The sequence below is a fragment of the Centroberyx gerrardi genome, chromosome 21 (genome assembly GCF_048128805.1).
Source record: "Centroberyx gerrardi isolate f3 chromosome 21, fCenGer3.hap1.cur.20231027, whole genome shotgun sequence".
Classification (NCBI taxonomy): domain Eukaryota; kingdom Metazoa; phylum Chordata; class Actinopteri; order Beryciformes; family Berycidae; genus Centroberyx; species Centroberyx gerrardi.
This window is the reverse complement of record NC_136017.1, coordinates 18,691,261-18,716,004: the sequence shown is the minus strand read 5'-3', so window position 1 is coordinate 18,716,004 and position 24,744 is coordinate 18,691,261. Positions and strand designations below refer to the sequence as shown.

Here is a 24,744-nt window from a genome sequence, read left to right as displayed (position 1 = left end):
ACTGCAGTCACAAAGAAGAAAATTGTGTCCTCTATTCTGCAGATTGTCTTTCTCCAGATTTTTCAATTCAGAGCTTTGTTTGTCGTTTTGTCCTCTCCCAGTCCTTGGCTCTGCCTCCTAGTCTGAATGACCGCTTCCTGGACTTCGGTGTCCTCAGCGGCACTGACACCAGCAGTGTCCTGTTTGCAGTTTTCAACAGCAACCCCATCGAGGTATACATGGTATACACACTACATGACAAACTGTGGTTCTATATACAGTGGGGTCCAAAAGTCTGCGTTTTTGATAAATTATGAAAACAAACTCATTGCCACTGGGTGGGTTGTGGTGCTATGGGGATTAATCTTACTGTTTTTCTTCAGACTTACCTACCACAGCTTTAGGTTTTAGAAGTATTATGACTTACCACTCTCCCTCCCTCTCTGCTTTCTTAACTACCCAACTACGGTATCCAACACAACATGAAGTAGGGCTGCACGATATATTGTTTCAGCATCGTCATCGCGATGTGCGCATGCGCAATAGTCACATCGCAGGACGTGCGATGTCAAATAAGGCAAATTAACTCAAACACGTCATGCTACAACCTTTTTGCTGCTTGATACAAAAGGAAAACTCGCACGGTTCTCATTTTCCATTACTAATTTAAGTTATAATTAGTTATAGTTAGTTATAATTTAATTTAAGTTTAACATGATTTACTCCGATTTAAGGGTTTGTTATAAGAGTAGCGTATGTTACCTTTCCAGCTTTCGCGGCTCCGAACCGTAGTTGGGAAGCCTCTGGTGTTGTGCTAGCCTACTTTAGCTTAGCCTGGCTCGTAGCTGGTAACAAGCTTTTTACTAAGAGTCCGGACCAACTCTGCAGTGGAGAACTGGCACTTTATTTCGGTACAGCAACGAACATAATGCACGGCCTCTCGGTGACGTTCTAAGCTCTTTTCCCACTAACTATGGTAACTTTACTCACTTAGCATCCTGCAACTCACACTGCGGCTAAAAACAAAAACACACTCACTTCCTACTATGTCACCCGCGCAGGTGACCCACAAGGCCACCTTCTTAAAGGGGCAAGGCTTGATAGAGCTATTCAAGTCATTTTGTGAAAATTCCTGGATCTTTTCATATCGCAATATATATCGCAGAAAAAAAAAAAATTGCAATGTCAGTTTTTTCCAATATCGTGCAGCCCTAACATGAAGGCATTCTCTCTGTCTCTTTCATTGAAACCTATTGTTAGCTGGTGTTGCGGCCATGGCAGATAACGGGAGAGAATATTATCATGGATCTGGTGAAGACTGAGCGAGGCAACAGGACCAGCATTTTGACCAGAATCAGAGAGCTGCACAACACCACCGCCTCCACACACAAGACGGTACAACCACACTTTCATTTCATTTTGTGTAATTTCAGTTCATCATATTCTCTAACCGTGCTCATATTGTCTGTGTGTTCCTGTAATAACGCTTTTGTGGTCGATTTGCTTAAAACGTAAACCTTCTGTATTGTTTAGTTTACACAAGTGCTTACAACAGAAAAATGTATATCCCAAAAATGTAGTCTAAACAATTCAAATATTCAACAGATTCAAACATATAATGTAAACTAAAACGTGGTTCTGTGTGACTCTGACCATGAGACAAACCGGAAATAAACCAAACTAAACACCAAACCCAAATCTGATCTTTGGTGCCAGGTGATGTCACACACATCACCTGGCACCAAAGATCAGCCAATAGCAGATGGCAATTTCAGTAGCACGCCTTTAACTTTAGAAGTCAGGCTTTACACAGATCTGGGTTTGGTGTTTGTGTTTTATTTCTTGAAGTTAGTGAACGCTCAATACGTCAGCCAGAGACTCCAGACACATGCATTACAGGGAAAGTGTATGGAAATGAGTCAGGTTTTGTTCCTCCAGGTGATTGTGGCATCGGGCTACTACGCTGTCTTCCGTGTTACATTGTCTGCCAAAGACCTGGAGGGGCCCCATGATGCAGCCATACACATCCACACAGACTATGAGGTATCTGCTATATCAATATGCCACATAGCACTACTTTACTGCTCTGTCAAGGATGGCAGTTGTCTAAGATTTTTGTTTCCTCTCAGGATCTCAGTGTTTTTTGACACATGGCTCCCACTCATTTCTAACAGAACTTCAACACTCAATGTTCTACCCCTCTACAGTACAGTACAGTTTTTGCTGCAACATGTACATGTCAATTCTAATTTAAATGAAATGAAAGACAGTGTGATTTTGTTAACAGATACTGACCATACCAGTGAAAGCGGTTATTGCAGTGGGTACACTGACCAGCTACCCAAAGCACATTATACTACCTCCATCTTTTCCGGTAAGGGCTCCGTCACTACCGCCAATTTAACAACCAAATGTCTTGAATTCTTAATCACTCTCTACTCTCTAGGTCTCTGTATAGCTTTTGTCCATTGTGAACATACACAGGGAACATGTTAGAAAAGCATTAGAAGCAGAAAGGATAGCATATTTATATATATTTGAGCCTTGACAAAAAACAGTCAGCCACTAGAGTAAAGTCATGGTTATCATCTACAGTCTCCATTTAGTGAAACCATTTGTTCCATTTTGCCAATAAATTAAAATTGAACAGTATGCAGGGCTTAAATCGGGATTTGTAGGGTGAGGGAGCTCTTTTTTTTGTTGTTTTTTTCAATGATCAGTTGAGTAGTGTTGATTAATACATATGCACTGATGTAAAATATAAAAGCAAGAGATGCACTGTGGAATGAAGAACATCTTATTTGCTTTTGAAATATTGCATGCCAAATGGTCTTAGGGTCTGCTATTGAATTATCGCTAAAATAAATAAGGTTAGATGTTTAGTAAATATCTGGGCTACACAGAGATAGAGAAAGAGTGTAATCCTAAACAAATCCATGTGATTGTTTTGAAGTGTGAGAGAGTCTATATAGAAAGTTAATCACCAAAGTGGAAAAATACAGAAAGCTACATGACTGTCAGCATCATTTCTGTAAAGACAACATTAAAAAACATGAGCAGCCTTCCCACTCTCCTGGAAAACCTGGAAAAGTCATGGAATTTTAAAATTGTATTTTCCCAGGCCTGGATAAGTTATGAAACATGATAAAAGGGAGGAAAGTTTTGGAAAAGTCATGGAATCTTTTTGTTTTGTGAAGTTAATGATGTTTTTTTCTTAAATACTGTCAAATGTCAAAAAGGCTGTGGCTGGCTCTGTAACAGTCTAGACCTCCTGCTTTTCTACTTACTTATTGTGTAGCCATCGTTGAAATTGTTTGCCACACATATTGAGATGGAGAAAAAAATGAGAGGCTTAAAGGAATACAAAAATAAAAACAACTAGAGTGAATGGAGACCGTTTTAGGGTCCAAAAATCCAGTTTTTATTTGAATATTTAATTATTACCTATTTATAAGATGTGACATTATAACTCTTTGTTTAACTTTTAGGCCCCCTGCATAACAACTTTTATGCAATAAAATGAATAAAATTTAGGCAATAAAATGAATAAAATTTACGAAACTAATGCAAATATTCTCCTCATCGCGGCACAAAGTAGCTCTGTACCATTTGGTTTCTAATTGTGTTAGGCTTTGTGAAGCACTTTGTAATTTATTATGAAAAGTTTTATATAAATAGTTATCATCATCATCATCTAGGAGAACGAGGTTCATATGGGACTTTTGGACCCACACTGCAATCACTTGGCTTTAGAACACTTACTATGGTGTTTAGAGTAATTTTATGGCTATACAAATAAACTTTACTTACTTACTTACTTACTAACTCGCTGTGTGTTATATTGACATATAAACTTTGCCACTGTTTCAACTGACATGAGGGTGAGAAAATATTGATTAAATTGTAAAAATTTTGGGTGAACTACACCTTTTTAAGAAGGGTGTTTCGGTGAGAAATATGGAAGGCTTATGAACAGGGTGGAAAATGACCGGCAGCCACTAGCCAGATGTTAAGTTTTGGCTCTGGCCAGTAAGTTGGTTCCTCTTCCACTGTGCATATTTGACTTGTAAAATGCTGAAAGTAGCTGGTGAATTTATGAATCAAACATTGTGGCCGGTTAACGTAACGTTTATGAATGATGTCAACTGCAGGAAAGTATGGTCGGCTTGTCCATGTTAAGCCTGGTGTGTTCTCTCTCCCAGGGTAAAATTGTTCAACAGAGTTTTAGTATCATCAGTTCGTTTTCCCAGAGAGTGAGACTCCTACACATTCACTCTCTGACTGACGACAAGCGCTTCTACTACCGCCGACTCAAGACCAGCCGCGATGAGCTGGAGCCCAAGCGCAAGTCCAAGGTACCACCATATGCTAAACACCATAGCTGGTTTCCTGTTGTTGGGAGTCAAGTAGCCACTATATTAGGTAAAGGTCCCTGGCAAATGATAAAGGTGTTTTTGGTAAATCTTCATATGCAGTGCAGGCTGCTTGTTACCTCCCATCCAAGACTTTTTTTTTTCTATTTCTCAATGGATTTTGTTTGGAAAAAACATTGTGTATGTGTGTTTATTTTTATCATAGGTGGCGAAAATATATTTTGATGCCAGCCTCCAGTGTGGCGACTACTGTTATGTTGGCTTACCGTTTGTTCTAAAATGTAAGTATTTTGTTTCCAGAGAAAAAACAACTAGGCTACAAAAAAATCATATAACACTCATTTACTCTATCCTCATTCATATTTTTGCTGTATCCTATTGCTATTTGCTGCAACAACCTGATATCCCCACAGAGATTGTTAGAGTGTGATCTCATCTCATTAAAATATTTATGATTGTAATATGGCTGGACAGCCATTGGAGTGTGAATGATATGAAAAGGATGTATTTCATCTTTTTCTGCATTGCCACTAGCCCATCAAGGAAAATTCATTTCACAATTGAGGCTATAGGTTTTTTTTTAATAAATTATATTGACAGGCTAACTTGATGTTAGGTTTGAGTGGAGGATTACAACAACATCGCCTGGCATGTCTGTGTTTAAGTATGGAGGACATTATATTTCATGGTGTTTGGAAATCCTAAAAATATCAAATGTGTACATGAAATTAGAATTCAGTGGGATTTTAATGATTAGGAATCATTAGAATTGGCTTATTCATATCCAGATCTCAATTTAGATTAGGGCCTGGTATTGAGTATCAAAGAAAAGTAGTGTGCAAAATACAGCCATGTTTGAGTTATTCCACCCCCACTCAACAATGCCCTGTAAATCACAGACCAGGTATAAACACACACACACAAACACACACAAACACATCCCATCTCTAATTAAAATCTGATGGATGTTCTGTCTTGTTTACAGTATGCGTGTTGTTGTGTAAAACTTTTGTGATGAAGCTGTTTTGTTAAAAGCTTTTTCTAACTAGAACTGACTGGACTGACCTGCATTTCTGTTGTTGTTCCAGCGGAGGCCCGGCCGTCTGGGCTGGTCATGCAAGAGGACATGTGGGATGCTGATCTATGTTTATATCAGATGCTGAGCAAGAGATGGAGGCAGATGAGAGACAATTCAGAGCACATGTACGTTTAAAATCATAAAAAATCATTATGGAATACATTCACACTCACAGTATTTTACGAGGGTACAACCTGTGGTAACTTGCAATCTGGTATTCTGTAAAATGTGGGGGATCCAGTCCTTACAAGTGTTAGCACATTATAGTCAGTATTATCAACCAGGGACTTGAGTTATTTATTATACTTAAATATCATTACTTTTATAAAATAGCTATTAGTCATTTTGTAGGTGTAGGTGGCACTTTTTTCAAATCATGGATATCTGATTTTTGTGCAACATTCTTCAGATAACCCAAGAGATGTGCAGTAACTTAAACTCTGTATCTCTGGTACTCCATACATGCCAGTATTGCCAGTTCGACACATCTGTATTTCATCCCAGTTTGCCTTCCTTCAATTAGGGCTGAAGCTGTGTTCGAGGCCAATGCAGACCTCCAGAATACTGTGCAGACCAGAGTTTCAACTCAGCTCAAGTGGCCTTCCATCATCAACTCCTCTCGCCACGTCGTCTTCCCTCTCACAATTGTAAACAGCTCCTCGGTCAGTACCCGGCCATTGTTGTAGGTTTGGATGGAGCTTGGTACTGTCTGTAGAATTTTACAGTTAAAAAAATGTTCCTGGTGTGGTTATGGGGAAAATGAAAACTTGGTACAGTGTCTTTTTGTGTGCATCTAATGTGTATGTCTGTGTGTCTGTATCTCCTGGTGCTAGGAGGTTGATTTGGTGTTGGAGAACCCAGCCGACAGCCTCCTCTACCTCCAGATCCTCCCACTGGCAATCTACCCCAACCTCTCCACTGTTACTGACAAACTGGCACAGATGTGAGTGGCAGCAGAGGGGCCAGAGATGATAACAACTGATCCCAGTTTATTTCCATTATAGCCATCTTTCCACAGCTGACCCAGCTAAAAATGTGTAGTAGAGCCGGGAAAGAATTAATCATGAGCAATTTCCACAAGCGTTCATTATTCACCTTTACCTAGTATGTCCATCTTCACACTGTCGGAGGGGGATATGCGGGAACCACTCTGCATCTCATGCAACAACAAGTAAACAGTAAACATGTTGTCCCCCACAGATGATGCAGAGGGGCAGTCAGCCTTCTTACTTTGCTTTCTGTTCCCAGGATTTTGAGTTTTGTTGAGTTCTCAAGATCAAAGAAGATTCAACCTTCTTATCCTGTCAAACTGCATAGCCTTATATGACTGAAAGATAATTATGTCGAGCTTTGTTAAAGTATGTTTATTCTATTTCTTCATGCGTTGTTTTTTGGTCCATTGCTCTGGTCTTCATGCTCAGGTTCCCCTTGGAGCGATTTCCTCATTTCAGCCCCAGCACACTGGAGTTCCAGATCTACACGAACCAGGTCTGTCTATACCAGTGGTCTCCAATCATATGTCATGGAGGTCCAACAGTCTGCAGGTTTTCATTCCAATGAAACAGTACAGCAGGGGGCGCTTGTGCAGCAGAAAAACGCTAGCTCACCACCACAGAGACCATTTGTATCCCGGTAGCTGTGTCTCTGGCTTGTCATCCTTATAAACACAATCGACAGTGTATGCTATAAAATGCTATAGCTGCTCATTTCACTGATCAACACACCTTCAACCAGAGAGGAGAAACTAATCAGTGAAATGAGCTGCTGTAGTGTTCGGTTAGAATGAAAACCTGTTGGACGTCTGTGACATATGACGGGAAAGCGTGCTACTGAAATTGCCATTTGCTCTTGGTTGATCTTTGGTGCCAAGTGATTCCACTGCCTGTTGTACTCTATAGAAGGTGACATCACCTGGCACCAAAGATCAGCCAATAGCAGATGGCAATTTCAGTAGCACACTTTTTACCATTAGATGTCACGCTTTGCACAGATTTGGGTTTGGTGTTTAGTTACTCTTTAAGTAAACCGGAGAACAGGACATTGCAGTAACCAAGTCTCAGTGATACAAATGCATGTACTAAGGTTTCTGTGTTCGCTGTTGTTAATATAGGTTGAATTTTAGCGATATTACAGAGGTGGTAAAACGCACCTTTTAGTAATATCCTTGATGTGCAACTCTAACGAGGATTGAATGTAACAGCAAAGTTTTTGAAAATTTAGAGTAGTGTTTTCAAACTGATACGTGTGTCTAGCTGGTCCAGTAACCAACTTCTCTGATTGTCAGCATTGAGGAGCAGGATGTTTAGGGACAGCCATTGTTTGACTTAAGATAAGCACACTTTCGGAACTGTACTATACAAGTATACTATACTATACTATACTAAACTGAACTACACCACACCACATACTAGACTAAAAACACTAAATTAAACTACACTATCCTATTACAACACTACAAGGGATGGGCATTTAACAGGGCATAATGTTAATTATGTTAACTTTATAATACACTTTAACAATGTTTAATATTGGCTGATCAAAAATAACCAAAAAAAAAACATAAGTGCAATTTGAGAACTTTGAGAAATTTGATTTATTGCTAACTTATTTCAAGCCACAGAGATCTAGTAACATCTGGGACACTAAGCTGACACAGAATGCAGAATTAAATAAATATTCAGCAACTGCTACCTAAGACATTTAGGCATGATTATTACTGGATAATGTTAACATAAATGCATTATCTGTAAATAAAATATCTGGATTTTTCGTCCCCTGTAGATTGTGTGTCCATTTCAGAGTTTTTATTATACGTTTTTATTCTCCCCCAGAAGAGTATTGATTGCCACAGACTTTGTGAAAATCATCATTCATGCCATCTGGATGTTATTTGAAGCTGTCCTGGTGTCCACTGGTTTGGCAACTGCATATTACAGCTCTGACAATCTTTGGCAGATGCCAAGACGTATTGCTGGCTCCATGAAGTAGAGATGCTCGTCCATAGGGTCCTGTTTTATTAACAAACGACACAGTCGACAAAGCTAGCTCACTGTCAGTCTTGAACCCCTTCAGCTCGCAAAGCTCTCGCCAACCAGTGAGCGCCTGGCCGAGGTTGACTCTGGTCTTCCCCTGGGCTCTGTCACTTTCCTTCTTCGCTCTTTTTGCCTCCGCCGTCAAAGGCTTCTTTTTGTGTTTTATTGAAGAGGGTGCAACTGCTGGCAGTGGTGTTCTTTCACTAGTTCCACCATCTGCCATTTTAAGTAACCTTCACGCTGTTCATTCAAGGCAGTCCTCTTCCTGTTCTGGTTGAATCACTTCCTTTGTGCCAATCCTGCACAATTCGCAGGAAATCGTACCCAGGGACACACAGAATAAACGCATAGAAAGCAATACATAGAATAAACCAATTTTCTCTGTGATGGTCTCATTTTTCTAACAGCATCGTCCTATGCTATATCCAGCTATATCCATACAGCTGTGTCCTATGATATATTTAGGTAAATATTTTAAGCGTAACACGTAATAGCTTTAAGTGGTAAGTTGACCAGCGTGACAATCTCCTTTAAAACTTTGTTCCTTAAATAAATGTAATGCTAACCACCATAAAGAGCAGACTGTTATCACTCGCAAGTTAGCTGTACATGCAAGTACAGGGACGGCCTGTGTGTATCTATGGTTGGCAGGATGAGTTGAGAAGCCAGTAATCCAGTATCACTGTGTAAATCAGACAACATTTTGTCTTCAAAGAATGGGGACACATTATGAAAGCCTCATGATTTGACCAGCGTTCTCTTCCTCCTCAGACAACTGTGCTGAAAAGCAAGGCAGGCTTTGTTGAGGGGTCAACACAGCCCTATGTTTATAACCTGCCACTGCAGCCAGAGGAGGTCAAGACCCTGAAGCTCAAGTTCTCCCCCATCAGCAACCACACAATCACTTCACTGCTAATACTCAGGTACACAGTCTGGTAGCCTTTTGCTTAACATTTCTTGAACAAGTTGAGTTTCTGCATTCTAAAAGAAATGATTATATTGTAGTCCAAAGAACATAAAAAGTAGTAGTCAGATTGAATCCTGTATCTGTAGAAAGCTAAAGCTCAAATGTTTGAAATTGATCAGCATAGAACAAGACAATGTTGCTGTGAAATGAGTGAACAGTGTGTTTGAACTGAAGGTATTTAACATGAAAGGCAGTCTGTAAGCAGTAATCATGTTAAAGTCTTCCACCAGTCGCAGTGTTTTTGTGGCATGTGTGCACAGGAACAACCTGACAGGGCTGGAGTTTGTGGTTGCCCAGGGCCAGGGCTGCTACGAGGGGATAAAGGTCGGTGGCAAGTTTCCTGGCCCAGGGGGTTTCCTCAGGTTCAAGATGGTCGAGTCTCACCTAAAAGAATGCACCGACCGTAAGTAGCTCCATCGTGATGAGCAAAGTGATGTTCTGTGTAAACTTTAGACAAGTAATGTTATGATATCTATGAAAAAATCCACTCTTAAACACAGTTAAAAAAAAACAACTGTGATGTACATTACATTTCTTGGCTCATTTTATTGTTTGGTGGAGTATTTTTTAACTGGCCAAACATAGGCACCACGCCAAGTGAAGCAGGGTCAGAAGCACATTATCGACTCCTCTGTTCTGTTGGTAGGCGAACTGTAGAGGGTCTGTTATGCTCTGCACACTCTGCTGGATCTGGGAAAGCACCAGGCAAAGCACTTACAGCAGTTACAGTACTTCATCACAAAATAATTTGCGGAATGCATTGAACTAATTATATGTTATGTTATATATTGTTGTATATTATGGATTCACCGCCGCCGCGTCCACTGCAGATCCTCCATGTGAACGCAATAACTGTTTTGATAAGAACCTTTTCAAATTTGGTATGGACACTGATGACCCCTAGAGGAAGCACTCTATTGATTTTGATGCGTTTATGATTATTATAACTATTATTAATTAACTGATTAAATTCATGTCCATGCTATTTGGACCCATATCTCACCAATGGTGCATTATATTGTACTGAAATTTCTCAAGAGAATTGTTCAGGCAATTATGGAGATTTGTATGAAGTTTGCACTTTCTGTGATTATTAGTAATAAAATAGTTAATTAGTTACATTTATTATTGAGTGTTAAAAAAATAGTTAAGGTACATACCCTTTATTTTTGGGGAGATAATCCCTAGAGGATTATATCCATTCATTTTGTGTTTAGGAGTAATAATGATAACATACTTAACTGGTTAACTTTATTAATTTGTGATATAACAATAGTTACATGCTGTAACTATTGTTATATCACAAATTAATACAGTTAATGGGCTAGGAAATGTTTTTTTATTTGACGAAATACAAATAGTTGGGACATACAACCAATATATTTGGGCATTTGACTTAATGGGGCTAGGATTGGGGAATTTCGGGATATACCCTTGCTGTTGGCCCCCGACAGCGTCCTTGTTGATGATATTTAACAGTGTAAGAGGATCTGAGGGTGGGTTTTTCCTTTAAACAAACGAGCTGAAACATACGTATATATTAACCTGCAGTGCAAAGTCATATTGCTTTGTTTGCTTTGTTCGAATTTGTTTCCACAAATTCTTAAGTCAATTAATATATTTTGAAATAATCAAGTTACTTTAAAGTTCATAGTTGATTCAGTGATTTGTTTTTCTTCAGAAAATAAGCCAAAAGAACCCAACTTTACTCTCAGAAGATCATTCAAGATTGAGAACACCGGTCAACTGCCAGTCAAAATTCAGTCCATTGAAATCAATGGCCGTTCCTGTGAAGGGTTTGGTTTCAAAGTCCTTAATTGCCAAGAATTTACACTAAAACCAAACACTTCAAGAGACATTGTCATTCTGTAAGTAACTCAGTTGCTGTTGTTTTCACATATAGTTATGACCTCTTCAGTGTGAGTTTTTGAATATGTACTATAAATATTATGAAGTTGAACTGATATCAATTTCCCACCCTTGTGCCCCTTCAGCTTCACGCCAGACTTTACGGCGTCGCGGGTGATTAGGGAGCTGAAGCTGACCTCAGTGGGAGGATCCAAGTTTGTGTTTTCCCTCAACGCCTCGCTGCCATACCACATGCTGGCATCATGCTCCTCAGTCCTGCCTCGGCCCAGCTGGGAGCTGGAGCTCTACATCATCATTTCCATCATCATGAGGTTTGGACACACAAGCAGGTTTTATCCTCTGGAAAGCAGAAAACAAATGATAGCATCTAAGGTTCTTAAACATGTCTGGAAAGCCTGGAAATGGCAAAAGGAAGTTTTGAAAAATTGGGTAATGGCACACAAAAGTATGGAGATGTTTTCTTCACTCTCAAAATGCACATAACTGCACATTTTATGTAGTTTGGTCACATACACAGTTGATATTGACTGCTGTCATTTCACATATTGTGAAATTTGTTCTCCCAGTTGATAGTCATTTTATCCAAGCACCATCAGCATACATGTTATGAATGTTCAAAACCACTCCAGAAATTACGGTCTGGAAGTTATGTGGCGTTTTAAAATGGAAAATGGGTTGATGTGTGTTGTATTCCTTGCAGCTCCATGTTCTTGCTGGTGGTGGTGACAGCCTATCTGGAGGCCCTGGGCATCTGGGAGATGTTCAAGAAGAGAATGTGCTATGAGACATCCAGTAATTCCATGGAGCCAGGAAAACCTTTTGACCTCAAGGAAATAGGACAGCTTCAGAACAGCACTTCACAGTGGGTTCTCGGGTCTTTTGTGGATAAGGATCTCCAATCTCCAGAATAAAATGCCATTCTTCAGATAATAGGCTGTTTGACCCATTGAGGGTCTGTAGGACTCTTTGTAAAATGTTAATCAAAATGGGGGCACTTGGCACAGCTGGAGGCATCCTCAACATCCGTCCATCAATGAGTGATCACTCCAAAATGAGTGTAGAGTTATGCGGTTGATGTATTGACTTTCACTGCATATTGTTCAAATCTATCAGTGTATTTTGCCACAGTCTGAATGGTTATGCAGACCTTCAACATCAGCTCACTGCCATCTCTGTCTTGGTCCACCCTCCAGGGCAGCCAGCAGGAACACGAGAGGAGGCCACAGCCGATCTCCACCCCAACCGCCTGTAGCCCCCTACCAGCCGGGGGCCAAAACCTCCGACAGCAGTGCATCACCCAGCCGCAAGTCTCGCACCACAGGCTGCAAGCAGCAGCAGAGCCCTGCCTCAGCAGCCAGCCAGCAGGGCCTGTCCTCCCCAGCCAGAGTAGCCAGCCCTGGGCACGATGAGCACAACTACGCCAACTTAGTGGAGGCCATGGACAAGGATCTGGAGAGACCAGAGTTCATGTCTGAAGAACTGGAGTTGCCTCCTGGTGCTCAGGGCAAAGGTACTGAGATTGTGGACTTAACCTTGGATAAAACACTTAACTTATATAGGTGCACTTCATTTGAGTTATGACAATTTCACCGTTGAGATATAGGATTTCATCTCAGATGTCAGGATCATGGGTGTAGTTTAGTGTACGGTATATTTTTCCTGTAGCTACTCTTTGCCCTAGGAGCTGTTTATTTAAATTGAATTCAACATATGTGTGGATGGATTCAGATATATCTTAATTCAACTTAACCACTTCACCCCTCCAGCAGCTAAAGGGAAGGTCCAGCGCAAAGCCAAGTTCCAGAAGAAGATGGAGGAGGGCGAAGCAAGGGCAAAGGGAAAGCCTCAGGGTGAGGAGGTGCTGAGGGAAGACAATGACGACAGCTCGTCCACCACCACAGAGACCTCCAACACCGACACAGAGGTACCGCCTAAATCTATGCCTGTAGCAAACAGAATGACAAATTTAGACTTATTTTATTCATATATCTATAGCAACTGCATTTTTTTTCACTCAGGCAAAATTATTGAAGCTGCACTAGGCAACTTTTCACTTTCATGGCCCCAAGTGACACTGGGAGATAAGTGTTTGAATTTTTGAAAGTTTAAAGGACTTCATGACCCAGAAATACTGGAAGATGATGTCAGTAAACTACATTTCTTCGTCTTAGTGTCTATTGGGGGTGGAGGTTATGTCTATTTTACCAATCCTCTTAACAAGCCTGGCAAGTTTAGATGCGTGTTATGAAAATGAACTAACCATCCAGCCTTAGAGCTGCTACAACCTTTAATTTTCTCACTTTTAAGACAATGCTAGGGGCCTATAATTACTTAACATACTGTATGCTAAAATGTTAGCATGCACACTGGACAGAGCCATCTGCTGAGATGATTTTGGTGCCAATCTTTTTGTCACATTGGGTAAGGTGACAAATGGGCCAAACTTAAAGTATAGTGCTTTAAGTTTTGATTCATCACTTCCTGTGTGGAGACTATTTCCCACCAGTGACAATACTGACACCAGTATTTAAAGAGGTATCTGTGTAAAGCCTGTTTGATGGTCATGTCTGGCTCGAATCTGGAACAAATCTGTGTAAAACCTGCCATCTAATGGTAAAAAGCATGCTGCTCTTTGGTGCCAGCATGCTTTTTACCATTATCAGCGAGTAGCAGATGGCAATTTCAGTAGTATGCTTTTTACCATTAGATGTCAGGCTTTACACAGATTTGGGTTTGGGGTTAAGTTACTTAAGTTACAAATAAGGTGAATCTACGGTGTCCCAGTTGGTGGGATGGAATGTTCTTCTCTGTTGCAGTCTCACTTCTGATTTAGGCTGATAAGACAGCTGGATACATAAGTGATTTCAGGCAGTGTTTCCTTTGACATCCTTTGTTTGCCCTTGGCATACACTATCCTACAGTAAAACTGGGGACCCATGTGTCTTTTGTTTTGTAGGAGCTGGCTAACAAAAAAAACAGACCACTGATAATGGAAAAGGACAAAGAAGAAATGACAGAACCTAGTTTAAAGTCCAAGAACAAAAAGCCAGCCAACACAAAAGAGAAGAGCCAAACGTCAAGGTCAGCTTCTTTTCCCTGGCTTAATTACATCTTTGATACATTTAAAATGCTGCCACAGACGTGTCTTGTTCTGTTTCCTGAGACATGTTTCTATTTTTAATGATTTTTTTTTCTTCTAATTTTTCTCATTGCTCCCCAGTTCACTGGAGTTGCCATATATCACCCCACTAGAAAACAAACGAAAAGCCTTTAACTCCAAGAGCGTTATAAATCAAGCACTAGGCAGCACATCACCAGCCGCAACCAAAGTTTTACCTTCAAAACCAAGAGGTCAGTCCTTTATATTTTCATTCTCCTTAAAGCTGGGGTAGGCAACTTTGGAGAAATGAACAAGAATTTGAAAGTATACAAAAAATATACAGAAAGTATACTCCCTCTCTGCTCCCTCTCTCCCTCCTGTAACTCCTCCCTCCAAGTAGCTGGTTGACTGACTGACTGAAAAAATTGTTTGGCCCCAGCTTTAAGCCATCAGTTGGAGAAGAGACTCAAAGGCAGAAGGCAGAAGTTGTCCTTGTAGTATAAATAGGATACATTTAGAAGAGTTGACAACTTGTCAAGAAATATGATTTTCGTCATTGATGTCTTATATTTTGGTTTCATGGCTGACATGACATAAAAATTAAGTATAGCTCATACCGATCTGGGCGCTCGTCCCCAGTTTTGAATAGTTAAGGCAAGACCAGTAGACTGATGTTGTTGAAATAGGTATAGTTTAAGGCCCACCTGCTATATAGGTGAGGCCTTTTGCAGATATATTTGTATTGACATACTGTTTGTTCCAAAGATTAGGCAGCAATAAGATAAGCAAAAAAACAGTTTGAATAATGTTTAGTGAGATTTAGTTTACAGTAGAGCTTTTAGAAAGGGTTCAAAACAAAGCCCTAGTACATACATCTGTTGTTGAATCAAATTTGGTCTAGACAATGGTGAAATGGTTTAAGCTAAGGAACACCCTATGCCACTACAACAGTAACACAGTATCAGTATATCGAGAATTGTGAAATTAGCAATTATCTTATTGAACCCACAAAATGAAGGCAGCTGTCCTAGAGTGCCGTGTGAAGTTGTGTTTATGTTGGTGCTGCTATGCCCCAGTGCCTCGTGGGAAGCTGGAAGAGCTGCGCCCCCCGCCCCTGACGAGGCTGCAGCCCAGCGGCAGCAGCAGCGGTTCAGAAGGAGAAAACAGCATCTCTCCTCCTCCAGAGTGGGACTGTGTGCCGCTCTGCAAAACCAACAACTGTAAGAAAACACCAAGTGGCTTCAACATGTTGCTTGATACCAACTCTTTACTCTATATACTCAGGGATGTGAGGTTGTTTTTTTTTCAGGATTTCTGTGTTTTGGCATACAATATCCATTTATTTACATAAGTCACATCCCTGCATACTATATACTTAAAATGTTGTAATGTTTTTAGCTTTTTAAACATTCGTGAGACAGTAGGGATGTAACAATACATTCAGCTATTGATACTGGGTTCCGGTTTGATGTTGTCACAACATTTTGAGCAAAATACTGTATGAATGAACACAATTATGACCAAAGAAAAAATGTTTTATTTCTAAGGGAAAACAAAAATATGCAAACCAAAAACGGGGTCACTACAGGTTTCTGTAAGCCAAATGTAACATTTTTAAAGATCATTTTAATGCCAGTTTAAATCAAATTTGAAGACCAATTTCCCTCCAAATGAGCCTTAAGAGTAAAACAAACAAAAAAAAAAAATAAGAGTAATGTGTACATCTGCGCAACCAAGGAAATTTCTCACTAGAAAAGTAGTGCAAAGAGAAACAGCTTCATTTTTAAGACCTCTAGGCCATATTAACCAGTGTTGCTGTGTCTGCTGGGCATGGTGAGGGAGCCAAATGGGAGCCTTGCATTTTTTTCTGCCGTTCATTCTTTTTACACTTCTTGTCTGTTTTTGCTGGAGCCACTTGCGTCTATAAAGCGTGGAAATACTCTATTTTGACTTGTGGGTGTATCTGTACACAGTAAAGAAATAGAAAATCAATATATTTCTTTATTTATTGCACCAAAATGTAGTGTCATGATTGAAACCAATGAATCAATGATGATACTCACTCACTGTAAACTTAAAGAGCACCATAGAAACACTAAGTCTCTATTGTAATACTACTGTATTACTCCTGTAATACTATATATTATAGTTATTTTTCTTTCTGTATTTTTAGCATTTTAGGCTACCTTTTTTTCCCTCTGGCTTAGATTGCTCTGTAGCCTAGTTGGTTGTCTGTCTTGTCAGCTATGCCTATAAATGAATATAGCCTAACCTTTTTATTGTGCCAGGAGTTTGGTTTCCTGATTGAAGCCACAGACTGAAACGAAAAAAAGTGACGTGACTGCCATGACCTCTCAAAGCGCCAAGCTGGTCGCAGATTATCACAAATGATGTGCTTGTTTGAGTTGTACAACAAAGCTAGTCATATTGAACAGTGAAGTCACTGTTCTGTTGATGGCGCCATACTGACTCCTAGTTTGACTCCCAAAAACGTTCATAGTAAGAGAATGTGTATACTGTCGCTGTTCTATTAAATGCTGCAGTTTACTTGGCGAGTACCAGTTAAAATGGCTGTTGTTGTAATAGTTGTGTCAGGGAGAGGGTGACATTTCATCGGTTGGCCACTGACGTGACATAGTAGTAACAATTTATAGAAGTGATGTTATCTGCCTGGTAATCAGGAACAGTACTTTTGGAGAGTTCACCTACCTGAAGTGAAATACTGAAATGCATCGGTACCTTTGTCTGCCTTAAAGCTGAAATCTGGGATTTCTCTGATTTCTCCACTTTGTCTCCCCCTCTGTAGGCGAATAGTATTTAAAATGATGTTTGGACTACAACCAAACAAGCACAGAAGTATTATATTATCAATTATATTATCAAACTTGCTGTAGCAGCCAGTGTCGCTCGTGTGCCGTCAGCTCACCAGTAAAATAAAATGGCATCCCTGGACCGGGTAATTTGACTTTTAATGATTGTAATTTTTGTTATGAAATGAGTTTGTCTGCAGACTTTAGTGGTGTCAGAGAGGAAGGGTCACATTCTCCAAAGACTTTTTAAAATACATTTTCTTCCCAAATCTGGTGAGGCATTTGCTTATTCGTGGCACTGGTTGTACAGTCTGTGGTTATAATAAAACGCTGTTCGGGAGTCAATATAGTGTCGTTAACAAAACACTGACATCACTGCAAGTCATCGCCTTGGCCAGCCAAAAGCAGGGAGAAGGGTCCTGCATGTAAGATCATTTTATGTGGGAAAAAAATGTCAAAAGGCAAATAATTAAAACCTAAAAATGTTAACATGTTTTTTTTTATTTTAAAATGATATCAATAATAATGAATTAGGACCAGATCAATAAAGGGGAGCTGCCGCACTCCCCACACTCTTACTGTGCGCTCACACCAAAACGTCATGAGCTACAAAAGCGGCCGGCAGTCATTCATTTTCAATGGGAGCCGGCGACGAGAGGCGTCCGACGCCGTGGCAGCAGCGAGCGGCGCGATGCCAGCGACCAGAGCGACGAGTTGAAGTTGAGCTGAGGTGAACTTTATGCAAATTAGCAGCAACCAATTGCAGATCGGGATTTGATTTTCTTCCCGCTGTAAACGTCTCCCTATGTAGGCTACTGAAGTTCCTAGCAAGTATTTGTTCCATACTGACAATGGAGGAGAAACTGATTGTTGTGGTCTCCGGTTTCCCGGAGCTGTATGACCCGTCCTTGTTGTTTGTTTATAGAGACATAAACAAAAAAAAATGATGCATGGAAGAAGGTGTCAGAGATAGTAGGGATTTCTGGTAAGCGTGATTAGGCCTACTGTACAGTGTAGAAGTAGTAAAATTAAATTTACTGTGCTACTAGCTTAAATACAAATGCCAGAAGCATTATTTTATGAAATACAGACTAGGTATATTTTGCAGGAAAACGTGGAAGTTTGTTTATTTGATCATGCTTGTCACAGTTCACGGCAGGCCTGCCGAATAGCTCTACTACAAACTTGATATATTGGCCACAACCGAACTTGATGTCTGCAGCGCTGCTTGAACGCCCCGCCCCCTAGCGACGACTGCTGAGGGCTAGCAGCGAGCAGCCAGCGCCCAGAGCGCCCAGCGGCGCTCATGACGCTTCCTGTGTGAGCGCACAGTTACTTCCACCGTTCCTGGTCCCCGATTTAGATGGCTAGACTAAAAACCAGCGGGGATCTGGGTTCCAAGGACCAGGAATGAGAACCACTGATATACAGAGTATTGAGTTCAGCTGGGCTCACCAGAAGTGTGATGGCCCAAGCTAAAGCTTGCTAGCCTTGTGCTCTCTAGTGTTCAAACAATACCAAAGAGAAAAGACCATTCTGAATGTAATTTCTTAAATATTAGACCGCAGCTTATATTGTTTTAACGTAAGTTCATTATGTGATTTAATGTTGTCTGCTGACGTCTCCCCAGCTGTGGACAGTCTCCAGCAGATCTCCATACAAACTATGAATGCAGAGCCATTCCTGAAGAGACCCATCGGGACTCCACCACCCTCCTCTGGCAGCTTCTCTAGCTGTGGTTCCTGCAGCTCCAGGTAAAGCCACAGCATCACTATAAGCTGACTGATAGGCCCATTTCAGAGAAGCATGTCATGCTCAAAGCCAAGCAAAGCCAATGATTGGTCGATAGGGGGCGATCGGCATCCAACTCTTCAAGCTCCAACTGCTCCAACACATCCCATTCCTCCAGCTGCATTGCTATAGTCACGTCCATGTTTGTTTTTACCGGTAATTGTCGTCCCGTCTGCTTCCTGTTCCTGTTTCTTTTTGGTGCGATATGATTTTTTTAAATACTGCCACCCTGTGTTCGGGATTTCAACAACAGTGCACTACACGCACATTAATGCAAAAGCATAAACACTTAAAGGTCCCATATTGTGTAAAACAGGATTTCCCTTGCCTCTTTGATTATAAAGGAGTTGGATGTGCTATCTAAGCATTGTGAAAGTATCAAAACGCACGGTCGCCAACTAAATCTACACAATCCATATTAGAAAACCAAGCCACTAAACCTATGAGCCTTAAAGGCACCGCAACAGAAACAGCCTCAGAGAGATGCTGGAAAATGAACATGTAAAAATGGATTGAGAGTGGTACATGACACCACACAAACGGCTTTGAATGGACTTCAAGACATATAAAACACTGGAAAGTGTAGAATATGGGACCTTTAAATGTAAGTGCCACCGCATCGACTATAAAATGCGCTTTATACTCAATACTCAATACTCAGTACTCTCAATCTTAGTAGAGGTCAGTACTCATCATGCATAAACATTTTGGGGAGGTTGTTTATATTTATATCATTGCATTTTTATGATGTTTCCTTGTGCTTTTTCAGTGAAATGGGGTTAAAGGCTGCTCCTTGCAGTAAAAGCAAACTCATCAAGTCGATCTCTCTTCCCGGTCAAAATGGGAACCCCACTTTTGCTGCCGTGGCTGCAGGTTATGACAGAAGCCCAGGTAAGAGCCACGCTGCTCATTGCATTTGTTAGCTTTCACCCAACTAATGATTAGGATTGAATAGTTACGACGTTACGAATAGTTACGAATAGTAACGTTGCGCCCCACTGCCAGAAATCTCATTTTGAATTTTCTCTTATTGCCCTTCAAAGAACATATAGAGAGGGACAATGTTTGAAATCAGTGCTTATTTCATAATAAAAGCATCTAAATAGGGGTTCCAGACTAACTTGCTTCACTGGTGTCACCAGCAGATAATGTGGTGACTGCTTCACATGCACTAACACACACGTCGCCTATTGAAATTGTTGTTGTGCCTAGAATGTCATTGTGCTGTATCGATTTGATAAACATGGATCATGTGCTACAATAGGTAATGAACCAAGCTATTGTGCTGTTTATACCAGAATTATATTTGCTATATTTACTGCTCCACACTGACCCGAGTTCATTTTTGGGTGAACTATTCCCTTAAGACAGTCCTGAAGTCCAGAAGTAGGCTTAGTGTAGGGCTATTCTAAATTGATATAATTTTATCATTTTGGTTTGCTTGGGTTGGCGTCATCGATCAGTTCTCATGATCCGCCTTTAGAGAGAAATACGGGAATTCTCAGATCTCATATTTAGATTGAATGTCGGTCGATTTTGATCACAGGCCGATCGATTGGTGCATCCCTAATGGTAATATCTACACTATATCAAACATGTTTAGTTACATTATTACTGCATATTTATTACAATCAATAGCCACAAGCAAACTAGATATGATAGAGCTACCCCACTTTGGTGTCATCAAAAACTTTATCACTAGATCAACTACATTAGATGCATGGTAATTAGGGGTCCAAGCACGAAGTGCTGGAACCCTATTGTTTTTGGTCGCATTATTATTATTCCGATTCTTCTGCCCTAAAAGTATCTGGATCTCAGAAACAGCTACAGCAACCAGACTTGGCAGATAGGTCCAATATTTCAGCCGCTACTCAGGCAACAAAATCCACACAAATTGGCCGTATGGTGGCGCTATAACAAGCAACTTTACGTCTTGGCCTATAACTAACTAACCCAAAATTCACATTCCGCATCCATCCATATAGGCCATGCCCATTTCTGTCCGATTTTCCACCAATTTGAATTTTGTCAAAAGATTTATCATATTCCATACCGCTTTAATATAATTGGCTTCCAAAGTTTGGTCAGCTGTTGTGGGTGGAGACTATTTCACGAAAATTGCCATAACTCAGGAACACATTGTGCTCTCTCAACCAAATGTGGTACACACCTGTAGGTATCAACTCTGAGCCAATATGCAAAAATTGGTGTAATTTCGCCTATAGGGGACGCTATAGCAGCATTTCAAATTTTAAATGGCCATAACTCGGTGACTGTAGATCATAGAAACAAAATTGATTGCTGGATTCCTTGGATCAAGCCACATCTATCCATATAGGCCACTCCCATTTCAGCACACAAGGTCTTCCGCCATTTTTAATTTTGTCTAATACTGTTTTTTCGCTTCTTCTCCTACAAATTTTGTCCCATCTTTACTAAATTTGGATCACAGCATGGGCTGTGCTGCACAAAAGTTGTCAAAAGATTTTTGATATTCCATACAGTTTTGCTACAATTGGCTTTCAAAATTTGTAGGCGAGACCTAATATACAAAAATTGCCAGAAGTCAGTTAGTTGTTGGCCTACCTTAAACAAATTTGGTGGTATTGTACCTATAGTTGACGCTATTATTATAGCAATATTCCAACTTTAAATGACCACAACACACAGGCTTAGTCTCATTCAGTTGAATTTCAACATTGGTGTCCCTTTGTTTTGTTTCCCCACCGTACAATACCAACACCAGTGGCCTAGTGGCCTATCTTTGAAACTATAGGCTATTTTTGCAAAACTCTACACACTAACCACAAAACCTTACACCAAACCAGCAAAACATTATACATCTCTTGCAAAAGTAAACAATTCTTGCAAAACTCTTCAAACTCTTTTAAAACATTGTGTTTTTGCGTCAATACAGTACACACAAACCATCATTTGAATAAGCACACGAAGCACCAACTACGCACTGATAGTATAAATGAAAAACACTTGTGGCTTTTGCTTTTTCTGTGTGCAGGGCATAGCAGTTTGCAATACTGTAAAGTTTTGTCATACATGTAGTAAACACACATACAGACAGGTATCCAAATGTGTAAAGTATGGATGTGTATTCTGAACATAACACACTATCAATACAAATAAGGGGGAAAAGTTTTTTGTTTTTTTCTTACTGTAAACTTTTTCCCCTTCTTTGTATGTGTGTTTACTACATGTATGACAAAACTTTACAGTATTGCAAACTGCTATGCCCTGCACACAGAAAAAGCAAAAGCCACAAGTGTTTTTCATTTAGACTATCAGTGCGTAGTTGGTGCTTCGTGTGCTTATTCAAATGATGGTTTGTGTGTACTGTATTGACGCAAAAACACAATGTTTTAAAAGAGTTTGAAGAGTTTTGCAAGAATTGTTTACTTTTGCAAGAGATGTATAATGTTTTGCTGGTTTGGTGTAAGGTTTTGTGGTTAGTGTGTAGAGTTTTGCAAAAATAGCCTATAGTTTCAAAGATAGTGCCTAAGCAATCAGAAAAAACTGTAAGTCCTCTCACGCTGACAAGGTTCTGGGTTGGACTCTCTGCCCTACCCCTTTCTCTGTAGAACCTGCATTTTCTCCCTATGTTTGAAGATGCAAATGAGTTGGTAGTAAATGATATTGCAAGCTACTATTTTGACAAAATTAGTTCAATTTAATTGTAAAGTTTTTCCACTGCCTCCTTTGTTCAAGCAGATTTCATGATAACGGGGGCAAAATATATTCTTGGACATTAAGACAGGGTTCCTATGCAGTATGGAAGAGTATGGAATTTGATTTTAGTAATTTCCAGGTCTGGATAAGTATGGAAAAAAGAAAAGAGAGTATGGAAAAATATTTGTGTTTCCAGACTATTGCCCCTATTCTGTTTTCTAAAATATAAAATTCAGAATTTCTAAAAATTAATTGATCATACAAGCAGAGTGTTTTTCATGGCATTTGGAGCAGGCAGCCAGCACAGCCAAAATGTTTACCCCTGTGTGAGAGAGCGCGGGCCAGAGCGAGCTTGATGTCGTCGAAAGCAAGGCAGGAAGTATGGCGTGCGACTGAACACACATTCCTACGCAGAGCTGCCTGTACGCCTGTACGTCACAGCCTGCAAAACAGCTCTGCCCCAAGTGCCTTACAACTGTACCAAATCCGGACATCCGCGACCAAATTAGTTTGAAAGAAAATGCGGCAATATATTTGAATTGCATATATACATAGCATCACAAATAACCAAATATTAAGCTTGTCTGAACATTTATGAGTTATGCAGTGATGTAGTTATCAGAAAAGTAAACGGACGGATTGAATAAAATGCTGTGCATTGAACTTGTCTGGGTTTGGTGTTAATTGATTTGTATGAGCTACAGTACCTAGCTACAATCTTCTGGCAATTATTTGGCAACATAATAGCATACATAGTCAGAATGTAACATACATGTTAATAGTTGGATTTTAAAACCATTTATTTACATAATTAACATCTAGCTATTTGTACTCAGATGTCAAATATGGTCTGAAAAATCTACCGAGAAGTCTGGAAATTTGAGTCTGGAAAAGTACAGAATTTTTAAATGGAAAATGTGTAGGAACCCTGTATTTTGATATACCAACATGTGAGCTGAATCAGAGCTGACCAGCAGGTGTGTTGCTGTCGTTTGTCCTCCAGGAGGCAGTAGTTCGGGTCGAGGATCCATGAGTCGGATGGGCGTGGCCCACATGGCCTCTGTGGATAGTGACTGTTCTGACAGGTGAGGCCTTCCGCTTCTTATAGACTGGAGGCAAAATGCATTTCATCATTTCTAGCTGTTTGGGAACTATACCAAACATCTGGGAAGTATTAATGTACATACTTTTTTTTCATTTCACAGTGCGATATTAGATGTAGAGTAGAATAGCACTCAGCTTTATAGTGATATGGGCTAGTTCACATTCATATTAGGGTATTAGCTGTACTGTAGAATAGAGACTTTGTTGTTTCACATCAGGTGATATTAGTTGTAGTGTAAAATGGTGTTCAGCTATAGAGTGATATGGTCCAGTTGACAGTCATTGTGATATTAGTTGTAGTGTAGAATCGAGGCTTTGTCATTTCACATAATGTGGTACTAGTTTCAGTGTAGAATAATGTTCAGCTATAGAGTGATATGGTGTTGTTGAGTCATATTGTGATATTAGCTGTAGTGTAGAATAGAGGCTGTATATTTTGAAAGTTAAAAAAAAAAAAAAGTTTAAAGTGAACAAAAATAATAAATAATACATTTTGGATTTTTCATTCAAATCTTTTTTTCATTTATTCAAAGCTGTTTTTTTAATTCGTTCAAATCTCTTTCATCCATGCAATTTATTTATTTTTTTTTAAATTGATTCAAATATTTTTGGCCCTGTTTCGATGTGAGAGGGCATGGTGAGGGTGTGCTATGACAGGTGAATGACGTGTGAATGACAGGTCGATCACATGGCTGAACGTGTTGCTGAGTCATGAAAGCATAAAGTGCAAAGTTCAAATCCTTTAGGGTTTAGGTAATGTTACTATAGCTAGCAAGGAAACTGCATGAATAAATAAATAAATGAGTGAATTAATAAATAAGCATTACTGATTTGCCACATGTCAAAAATTATTTTAATTCATGAAAACAAGGACATTGTAAGTGAAAGGAGAATCCAAAACTGCATTTCTTTCACTTTCAAAACCTGTTTTCACTTTCAAAATAAAACCACATAGAT

At 39.9% G+C, this 24,744-nt stretch overlaps 1 protein-coding gene across 2 annotated transcripts in view; it reads left to right on the top strand.

Annotated features, from left to right (window-relative positions):
- The window catches only part of LOC139914051 (transmembrane protein 131-like), a 48,128-nt gene that overhangs the window by 20,709 nt on the left and 2,675 nt on the right, over window positions 1–24,744 (top strand). Inside the window, exons 16-38 of one of the 2 annotated variants that reach the window (XM_071902246.2) lie at window positions 102–212; window positions 1,240–1,374; window positions 1,918–2,022; window positions 2,267–2,353; window positions 4,182–4,334; window positions 4,558–4,633; window positions 5,441–5,555; window positions 5,954–6,092; window positions 6,264–6,373; window positions 6,852–6,918; window positions 9,234–9,385; window positions 9,690–9,832; window positions 11,111–11,297; window positions 11,424–11,609; window positions 11,999–12,160; window positions 12,492–12,808; window positions 13,068–13,222; window positions 14,255–14,379; window positions 14,519–14,649; window positions 15,475–15,618; window positions 18,839–18,962; window positions 19,769–19,890; window positions 23,687–23,768. In XM_071902246.2, the coding sequence (XP_071758347.1) occupies window positions 102–212; window positions 1,240–1,374; window positions 1,918–2,022; window positions 2,267–2,353; window positions 4,182–4,334; window positions 4,558–4,633; window positions 5,441–5,555; window positions 5,954–6,092; window positions 6,264–6,373; window positions 6,852–6,918; window positions 9,234–9,385; window positions 9,690–9,832; window positions 11,111–11,297; window positions 11,424–11,609; window positions 11,999–12,160; window positions 12,492–12,808; window positions 13,068–13,222; window positions 14,255–14,379; window positions 14,519–14,649; window positions 15,475–15,618; window positions 18,839–18,962; window positions 19,769–19,890; window positions 23,687–23,768 (3,128 nt within the window). Of the gene's footprint in view, window positions 1–101; window positions 213–1,239; window positions 1,375–1,917; window positions 2,023–2,266; window positions 2,354–4,181; window positions 4,335–4,557; window positions 4,634–5,440; window positions 5,556–5,953; window positions 6,093–6,263; window positions 6,374–6,851; window positions 6,919–9,233; window positions 9,386–9,689; window positions 9,833–11,110; window positions 11,298–11,423; window positions 11,610–11,998; window positions 12,161–12,491; window positions 12,809–13,064; window positions 13,223–14,254; window positions 14,380–14,518; window positions 14,650–15,474; window positions 15,619–18,838; window positions 18,963–19,768; window positions 19,891–23,686; window positions 23,769–24,744 lie in introns of both variants that reach the window. The other variant, XM_071902245.2, reaches the window with a different exon arrangement.